At 29.2% G+C, this 9042-nt stretch overlaps 3 protein-coding genes across 7 annotated transcripts; all 3 read left to right on the forward strand.

Moving 5' to 3' along the window:
• The first annotated feature begins 11 nt into the window (after positions 1 to 11).
• On the forward strand, positions 12 to 1302 carry Tbcc (Tubulin-binding cofactor C). The gene has a single exon (XM_083036263.1). It carries the CDS (start codon positions 12 to 14, stop codon positions 1038 to 1040), a length of 1029 nt encoding a protein of 342 aa, XP_082892389.1. The 3' UTR covers positions 1041 to 1302.
• A 1713-nt stretch (positions 1303 to 3015) lies between these two features.
• Positions 3016 to 4916, forward strand: Vps2 (vacuolar protein sorting 2). 4 transcript variants are annotated; one of them, XM_083036485.1, is made up of 5 exons: positions 3016 to 3168; positions 3665 to 3836; positions 3922 to 4097; positions 4264 to 4398; positions 4560 to 4916. In XM_083036485.1, exons 2-5 carry the CDS (start codon positions 3669 to 3671, stop codon positions 4762 to 4764), a joined length of 684 nt encoding a protein of 227 aa, XP_082892611.1. In that variant the 5' UTR covers positions 3016 to 3168; positions 3665 to 3668; the 3' UTR covers positions 4765 to 4916. The 4 variants fall into 4 exon arrangements, with proteins under 4 accessions (XP_082892611.1, XP_082892612.1, XP_082892614.1 ...); XM_083036486.1 differs by lacking the exon at positions 3016 to 3168 and adding an exon at positions 3175 to 3311; XM_083036488.1 differs by lacking the exon at positions 3016 to 3168 and adding an exon at positions 3194 to 3324.
• A 508-nt stretch (positions 4917 to 5424) lies between these two features.
• On the forward strand, positions 5425 to 8651 carry LOC145934920 (uncharacterized). 2 transcript variants are annotated; one of them, XM_083035824.1, is made up of 6 exons: positions 5425 to 5674; positions 5752 to 7515; positions 7617 to 7802; positions 7938 to 8122; positions 8218 to 8327; positions 8412 to 8651. In XM_083035824.1, the coding sequence occupies exons 1-6, from the start codon at positions 5609 to 5611 to the stop codon at positions 8465 to 8467; spliced, it is 2367 nt and encodes a 788-aa protein (XP_082891950.1). In that variant the 5' UTR covers positions 5425 to 5608; the 3' UTR covers positions 8468 to 8651. The 2 variants fall into 2 exon arrangements, with proteins under 2 accessions (XP_082891950.1, XP_082891951.1); XM_083035825.1 differs by having other exon boundaries at positions 8266 to 8327.
• The last annotated feature ends 391 nt before the right edge of the window (positions 8652 to 9042 follow it).

The following is a 9042-nucleotide window of genomic DNA, read 5'->3' on the forward strand; positions in this document are numbered from 1 at the left end:
CGTATGTTAAGATGGATTCCAATGAGCTGATAGAAGGAAGTTTGCCAGATCGCATTACAAAGAGAGATCGTGAACGAAAAAATATTATTGAAAGACGAAGAGAAGAACGACAATCGCTCGTCGTGGAATCCGAGCAAAACAATTATTTTAAAGACACATTTTATTCTTCTTCTAAAAAGATTAAAGATATACTGGATGATGCGCCTAGCATGCCAGCCTCGGCTTTACCGGGAATTTTCGAGAAATCTAACAAAGAAATCCAATTGCTTAAGAACTACTTATTGCAATCTAAAATATTTCTGAAAGTTTATGACATAAGACGCGCACAAGAAAATTTGCAGATGTTAGAGAACGAAGCTTCTGAATTAGAAATTAAACTTTTACCTAAGAAAAAGTTTGGATTTAAAAATCGTAGAATCGTAAAGAAGCCTTCTGACAAGGGACATGATATCACGGATGGCTTAAAAGATCTCAAGGTATCCGAGAGCATCATAAATGGTTCGATGAAGCAAAACAATAAATTTTCAAGCAAGTACGGAGATAATGCTTGTATGCTTCAAGGTAAGGTGAACGAACAACTGGTATTGGACGCTGAGAATGTAAATAAAAATGACGTTCTACTTTCCGATCTAATACAGTGTACTGTGCGAATATATGGTACACCTAGTACATTGCATATGGTAAACTTAAAACAATGCACTATATTAATAGGACCGGTGACATCCTCTTTGTTCGTACACGACTGTAGTGATTGTGTATTCGCTATTGCATGTCAACAGTTGCGATTACATTCGTCGACAGACTGTACCATTTATTTGCATGTTACAAGTAGGGCAATTATAGAAGATTGTACAAAGATAAAAGTAGCACCTTACAACTGGACTTACGAAGATCAGATGAGCCACTTTAATTTAGCTGGTCTCGATCCAAAAGTTAACAACTGGAATTGTATAGATGATTTCAATTGGCTATCCAGTGAAATACATTCACCAAATTGGTCCATTCTTGAACCAGAACTTCGAGTCAAAACATGGGATTAAACATTTGTAAGAAAAAAAAAGAGCGCCTAAAATTATCTATTATAATTAAAACATTTTTAAAGCACTTAATTTCTTTTCTAAATGTTCAAGCATTGGTTTATTTATATAAATAAATTATAAATAATTCTGTATATATACACACACACACATATGTACAATATGTAATATGTATACAAATGTATGTGTGTGTGTATACTTTTTCACAAGATAAAAGTTATGTGTTTTATATACTTACAATGTCTAATAAATAGTCTTTGTGCAATATATACAATTATATTTTATAATGTTTATGATGGCGAAATCCTCTCAGGAATCGTAGAAATCAAGATTTTCTGCTACTTTGAAATTGCTCCTCAATTTCCTACTCTGTTTTTTTTCTTTGTTAAATTCCCATTCTATAGTATCATATATAAAAAAGAAAATTGGGAAAAATTGAATCCTTTTATTAAATTAATGAGTAAAATTCATAACTACGAAAAGCAAGATTGAATAATACATATATATTGACTTTTACATTGGCATTGGGTGCTACAATATCCCATCAATTTTCACATTTTTATTATAGATAAAGTAAATTTTTGTGAATCAAATCTCATACACCTTCCAATAAAAATCGAATTAAGTACATAATACTTTTTCACTACTATGGGATTTTCGATAATCGATTAAAGTTTTGTGAGATATCCAACACGAATTATATATAACTAAATGTGTTGGAGCAGAATATAAAAAAAATAAATAATGATGAGAAAAAATAAGATAGTAAGTATCAAAATAATTAATAAATTATAAACTTTTTGATTTTGATCACATATAGCGATATCCTATATGAATTTTATCTTCACCATTATTTCTAATAAGTAAAAAAATTAATGAAAATTAACATTAAAATTTTTGTATAAGAAGTTTACATATTAAATTAAATAAATTTCATATTTTTATTATTTCTCAAAAAGGCAATTCCAAGTTTTTTTAAAGAATAGAATAAAATATAAAAATTCTAGTTTCTTACATATTCAATGTTATGTTTATTTTCAAAAGATCTTTATATTACGTGTTAATAGGCTTTTCCATAATTCTCTTGAAAATATATATAGATATCATTTTTAATAATTTCTTATAAGACAAATGTGTTCTACAAAAATATATAAAATTGTATAATGAATGGGAAAGATAAATATTTTTAATAAAATCATTGCATTAACTTCTTGAAATTTTATTTAAAATTTTTCTTACTAATCTCTACTAAAAAAAAATTATGATTTTTTGAAAACAATAAAAATCTTGAATTTATTTTATCTTAATAAATGTTAACTTTTTACACCAAAAGTTTTTCTTTCACGATTAAAATCAACGTTAATTGCATAAATAAGAGAAAAATGTAAATGTGTGTGTATGCACATATACAACTAATATTTGTATGTATAATATTAAGTATACAAATAATAATAATGATACATATAAAGCAAATGAAATACAGTGTTGTATTAAAAATTTCATGTAACTTTGTTCAAGCGAAAATTTAAAAATAAATAAATACATTGTTAAAAGTGGTCTTGTATTTTTGGAAAAAATTAAAATTAAATTAAAATTAATAAGGATAAAGGTATACTAATAAATTTGTAAATTGTAAAATTATAAATTTATATTATTTTAATTTATTACTATTATTATAATTTAATAAGTTTTCATAAATTCTTATATATTTTTTTATTATATTTTTTATTATAAAAATTTCAGCTGGCACATGCACAAGCTGCTTTTCTCTGATTGGTCAATCGTCAAACGGATCCTCTAGGGATCTCTAGTTTCAATCGTAAGGCCGATATTACATTTTTCGTACGACAAACTTTTTAAGCGCATTGATTGGCTACAAAATAGAGATTTCAGAAATTTTCTATACTGCAGCCAATCAATGCGCTTAAAAAGTTTGTCGTACGACAAATGTAATATCGGCCTAACCTATGAGCAACCTAAACATTTCGGACATGGAAACCGCTCGATCAAATTCTTATATATTATGTTTATAGTTATTTTGCACTGTCAAAAGAAGACTAATTACTCGTGATAATTGTCAAATATCTTCTCGATATTCTGCTCGAAGATTTATACGTCAACGAAATATCTGGTAAAATCATACATGCTCAGTATAGTTCTTTGTATTTGACGTTTATGTTTTATGTGCGCATCCTCAAATTAAATCATCTGTGATAATATACAAACATATTAAAGCGCAGAAAATATCGAAATAATTTTACCGGAAAATTCTTCGTACGTAAAGAATGTAATTTTAAATATCTTCAATTTTTTTAAAGTTTTATAGAATATCATCTTCAGCCAACGAATATAAAAAAAATGCATGTATCCTAACCTTGATCGTCAAAAAATGTACATTTCTGGCAAATCTCCCATCGGTTCCAGCTGATAAGAGATAATAAGAATAATCCAAATTGTCAGATATTGTAAATCGGAAAGCAAGCGATTATAATTATATTTTTACATGTATATATCTTCTATTATTAATTTTGTTTGACAGATATGATTTAAATTAATTGTATAAAGTGTATTCACATTTTTATTATAAATTTATTATTCATTTAATGAACAATTTGTTATTATTTCAGAATCATGGAGTGGCTATTTGGCAAGCGTATCACTCCTGAGGAAATGCTCAGAAAGAACCAAAGGGCATTGAACAAGGCAATGCGAGATTTAGACAGAGAAAAAGTAAGAATGGAACAACAGGAAAAGAAAATTATAGCTGACATAAAAAAACTCGCAAAGGATGGACAAATGGTAATTTAACTTTTATTGGTATAATGGTAATTTAACTGTTATAAAGCTATTTAATATCATTTTGATTTTCTTCAAACTACTCTAGGAAGCTGTGAAAATTATGGCCAAAGATTTAGTTAGGACAAGGCGTTACGTAAAAAAGTTTATGCTGATGAAAGCAAATATTCAAGCAGTATCCCTAAAAATACAAACTTTACGTTCTCAGAACACAATGGCACAGGCTATGAAAGGAGTGACTAAAGCAATGCAAAGCATGAATAAGTGAGTATAATATAATTTACTAACATGTGTCAAATATTTTTATTGTATTATTTGTATCAGTTATATAATTCATTTGTATCTATTAAACACAAAGTAGAATTTATAATTTCTTTAATATATTCCCAAATATTATTAATCTGATTTGTATTTTTTATTATTTTTATAGGCAATTAAACTTACCGCAAATACAGAAAATATTACAAGAATTTGAAAAACAGTCAGAGATAATGGATATGAAGGAAGAAATTATGAATGATGCGATAGATGATGCAATGGAGGATGAAGGAGATGAAGAAGAAAGGTATCAAGGATTTTAATATACATAAGTATTTCTTATTCATCATCTAAATTGTCACATAATAAAGAATTATTGAATATTTATCAATTAATTGTAAATTATAGGTAATATTTATTATTAGAAAATATACATATATAATACATCTATTAATCTTATTTTCACAGTGACGCTGTAGTCGCTCAAGTGTTGGACGAATTAGGTCTACAATTGACAGGTCAACTCTCTGGACTACCACAAGCCTCTGGATCACTAAGTGTAGCTGGTTCTAAACAGCCAGTTGCTGCTGCAGCAGGCAATGAGGAAGGAGGTAATATCGGAGATGCTGACGCAGATTTACAAGCACGACTCGAGAATTTGCGACGTGAATAAATTAAGATTTAAAATATTAGAGTTAAATAATGTACAAAATAATGTATAAAAAGAATTGGCTTTCTACTGGACATTAGCTTTAAAGAGATAGCACTAATGGAGTGCGCAAATGCTTGTGTATACTTAATATAAGTATAAGCTTAAAGTAAGTATTTTGTTTGCATATAATTTTTCTTATTCATATTTTATATGCTTGAATTTTATAACTGCTTCTGTAGTGAATATTTTCTTTAAATGTCTAAGCTAATGCAAAAAATGCTGTGTAATAAAATGTATAACATATATAATTCTTTAATATATAAATTTCATATTAAAAGATTTATTTTAAATAAAATAAATATAATAAATTACTGTCAAATATAATTGCTTTGAATGCATCGCGGATAAAATGTACATAATAAACTTATTTAAATTTTTCAGTAACCAATATATTAGTCATAAATATGTCATGACACTCGACGTTTATTTTCAATATTAAAAAAACATAAGTCGAGTAAAAATAAAAACGACAGATCTGAGTGTAGAAAGTGCAAACAAAACTCCGCTTAATAATAGCCTAGGGAATTTATAGTGCTCTAGGAAATTTTATAAATCTTTTGTAAAGCTTTCTATTCTATGTATCTCATAGTTTATGGTTCTAATCTCCTTGGTTAATTGCACTTGCACTTCGGGTCGCATTGGATATTTGAATGATAAGTAGAAAACTCTTCACGTAAAATTTGAAAAGTGGAGAACTGTCAAAAAAAAGTGAAACAGTTCAGTGATAATTAGATTGATTTTGTGTAGAAATAATTGCAAGAGTCGTGGCATAAAGTGTATTCTTCGAGAATTGCACGCGTAAAATATGCAGCAGCAGGAATTTTATAGCTCTTGTATCAAAATAAACGGAATATCTCTCCTTTCACCACTGGTAAATATTCATAAATTAATATGCTTCGATATTTTCGTTAATAGGATTACTTTACATTAATATTATACTATTTTCAGATGACTGATAACATCAAAGAAGAAATGAGACGTTATAAATCTTTGGCAGTTAAGGTAGAAGAAAAGTTAATAAGTAGACAACTTATTAAACGCAATATTAAAGATAAATGCGTGCAAGCTGATATTATAGAATCAATAAGTAAATTAAAAAGTATCAAATATGATTCCGACAGTGATTTATCCAATCGTGATACTATGAGTGACTCCAACAATAGTGACTCGCACTCTAAAACGACCATCATTGAACCAATACCAACGACACAAGTTATTGAAGAAACAAAAGACAAACATAATATTCAGTCTACTACGTCAGATGTGCAACATTCGCAAATTTGTTTAACGGACAATATCGATACAAAACCTGTAACTGCAGAAACTGATCAAAATGAATACATTAGCACATCAGAAATGTCAACACCGAATGAAGATGTATCATCAGAAAATTGGAAACCTAAAGTACCCAAAACACTGAATATAGTTCCAATAACATTAAGCAACGAAGAGGACAATATTAGTTCTCCTACAGTGGCTTCCAAGGAGAATGAAAATCCACCTAAATTATCCCGCCAAGGTTCTTATGTATTGGACACACCCAGCCCTATATTGTTAGCTCATATGCATACAGAATTAATTGATAAGAATTATGTTCCCACACCTACGAGTAATACATCGCAACGAAAACAATGGAACATAGCGCAGCCCAAGGTGAAGTGGGAGAATAAGCAACTTATAGCAGAAAGCACCAAACAAGCATCAAAGTTAGAATGTGCAACAGATAAATCAACTTTTCAACATACAGAGTTTGATACTTTAACAGAACCGTATCAAATAGACCAATCTGTTACCAAAACAGAAGTTGCTGAAGAACATACATGTAAAATTGATATTGCACCAATTAAAAACGATATATCTGATACAAGTCTTGCGAAGCAAAGTTCTCTAGAAAAATTAGAAAAAGATAGCGGCACCTGTGTATCAAATTTATCAAATGAAAAGTCTATAGAAGATGCAAATAGTCTTAAATCTCAATCATCTTGCATAGATGAAAACAAACATCATGATAAAATGGAGGATATTAAAGAACGTCCAAAAATTGTCAAAACAAAGTCATCAATTACATCTGAAAAACTTTTGACAGTCTACAAAGAGATTGAAGAAGTGTATAAGAAACAAATGATGGAGCTGATATATCGTCAACAAAAAGAACAATCTTTGCTACAAGCAGAATTCCAGAAACAACAGATGCTTTTATTAGCTGAAATACAGAAGTGTTCTTTTAATGTACCGAATCAGACAAATGCATCATCAAACGTTACATCAAATCAATCATCAATAAACAAGAAAGAAAGACGAGGAAATATCATTAGGAAAACAGGACAGCAATCAAATGTAAACTCTCCTAGTAATTTACATGTGGAAGAGCATTATAATAGTAAAGCATCACCAGTAAAGCATACAAATGTCATTGTATGCCCACTAGATTACATTTCCTCGAAAAATTTATACTTATTTAAACATTATAAACCTCCTCTTTTCATTAGGGACACTTCTCCCGCAACTCCCGATTTTGATTTTACGAGAGAAGTAAATGTATGCAATACTACATATAATAATAATAATAATAATGATGATGAGAACGATGACAGCGAACCAGATAATCGTATCGTATATAAGAATTTAAATGTGAATCGACAGTTATTTCCCTTAGATAGTAATACTACACATGTCCCAATACTAGATACTTCAGCATATCATAATAAACATGTGAGTACAATTGTAATTTTAATTGCTATAATTAATATATATTTATGTATGTACAGACATTTAATTTTATATATAATATATATATGTATATTATTATGCAGGTACAAGCAGTGAATACTATCAATGCTTATACACGAGGTTATTTAGTACGTAGATTAATACGAACCGAACGCGTTATTACTTTAAAAAAGATATATAAAGAAGCATTGCAATGTATGCTTAAGTTGCACGTTGACGCACCTTTAAACTTAGCGGAAGTAGACTTCCTTCATCGCCTACAATTGCAGGTAATTGCTAAGAAAATTATATATCCTTATTATAATCCTTATATTTTTTTATTTTATATTAATTTTTCTATTAATTATAATCCTTTGTTATCTTCAAAAATCAAAAGCGTGTAATAATCTTACAATGTTTTCAAGTGTGATGCGGCATCTATGAATATAGTGGACTTATTTGCCCAGTCTCCGACGAAGAGAATGAAAGTGATAGCGCAAGATCGCGAAATTAAGCAATCTCGGACGGAACGTCCGACTTCGTCTCGATCGTATTCGTTCGCCACCCAAAAGACTTTAGCCAGAAGAAATCTGAAGGAATTTGAATCCACGTAAGAACATAGTTTTCTTTCCATACTTTTACATCTCTTCTCCATTCATCGTCGCGCAATTTGTATTGTTGAGATGTATCTCCGATTTTGTTTAGAATGACAAAGTATCAGAAACCATTGGTCATTAAAAAAAATTCTGTCAGATCAAGGTGTCAAACTTGGACGTCGGATATGAGAGACAGACTTATGTCACCAAATACGTTGCGTAAGTTCGTTTGCATATACTTGTGATGTATTAAATTTTTGTAATTTTGATATGAAAAAAAGAGAATACATTTTTAAATTACAGATCAAGGTATTAGAAGAAGTACCAGCGCCGGAACTGTTCGGAAGCCGTGGCGATGATGAGAAAGAGTGCCTTACGACGTTGATTAAGCGACACATCAATCTTACCATTAAAAAATGTAACTACATATATGTGCAGCTCTCGAGCTGACAATTTTATTATTTCTATAACGCCTCGCGTTAACTATTCCTGCCTTAAAAAGCGCACTAGTGCCTGATTTTCCGATAAATTTATTTTTTGTTATTTTCTTGACTGACGTAATATTTATCTGTGATACGTATATATCCAATATATTGCTTCCAACTTTAAATTTATTGAAGCTAGAGCGAAGATTTATTATACGATTACCTCAAAAAAAAAAAAAATATATATATATATATATATACCAAGTACAGAAGTAATAAATGATATATATATGTAATTATTCTCGGGAAAAATTATATAAAGAAAAAAAATCTCTCTCTATAACTTTTTTATATCGAATATTAGATTATAAAATGTATCGTATAGTATAGAAGAGAAAAGGAGGGAACCTATTTTTTAAATATATCCTCTCCCTCGCATCGCGTTTTTTTAGATACTTATTGAAATTAAAATATAATGGATTTATATATTTTGGCTAGATTGTGTCAAT

The sequence above is a fragment of the Prenolepis imparis genome, unplaced genomic scaffold (genome assembly GCF_030444845.1).
Source record: "Prenolepis imparis isolate NDT839.2.m4 unplaced genomic scaffold, iyPreImpa1.0 SCAF_4, whole genome shotgun sequence".
In the NCBI taxonomy this organism is placed as follows: domain Eukaryota; kingdom Metazoa; phylum Arthropoda; class Insecta; order Hymenoptera; family Formicidae; genus Prenolepis; species Prenolepis imparis.

What these genes read in the sequence shown, in the direction of transcription:
- Vps2 (XM_083036485.1), top strand. Translation starts at nt 3,669, where the DNA reads ATGGAGTGGCTATTTGGCAAGCGTATCACTCCTGAGGAAATGCTCAGA. An exon ending in GCAATGCAAAGCATGAATAA is followed by an intron (nt 4,098 to 4,263) that starts GTGAGTATAATA and finishes TTATTTTTATAG; the next exon opens with GCAATTAAACTTACCGCAAA. An exon ending in GAAGGAGATGAAGAAGAAAG is followed by an intron (nt 4,399 to 4,559) that starts GTATCAAGGATT and finishes TTATTTTCACAG; the next exon opens with TGACGCTGTAGTCGCTCAAG.
- LOC145934920 (XM_083035824.1), top strand. Translation starts at nt 5,609, where the DNA reads ATGCAGCAGCAGGAATTTTATAGCTCTTGTATCAAAATAAACGGAATA. An exon ending in CAGCATATCATAATAAACAT is followed by an intron (nt 7,516 to 7,616) that starts GTGAGTACAATT and finishes ATTATTATGCAG; the next exon opens with GTACAAGCAGTGAATACTAT. An exon ending in TATGTCACCAAATACGTTGC is followed by an intron (nt 8,328 to 8,411) that starts GTAAGTTCGTTT and finishes TTTAAATTACAG; the next exon opens with ATCAAGGTATTAGAAGAAGT.
- Tbcc (XM_083036263.1), top strand. Translation starts at nt 12, where the DNA reads ATGGATTCCAATGAGCTGATAGAAGGAAGTTTGCCAGATCGCATTACA.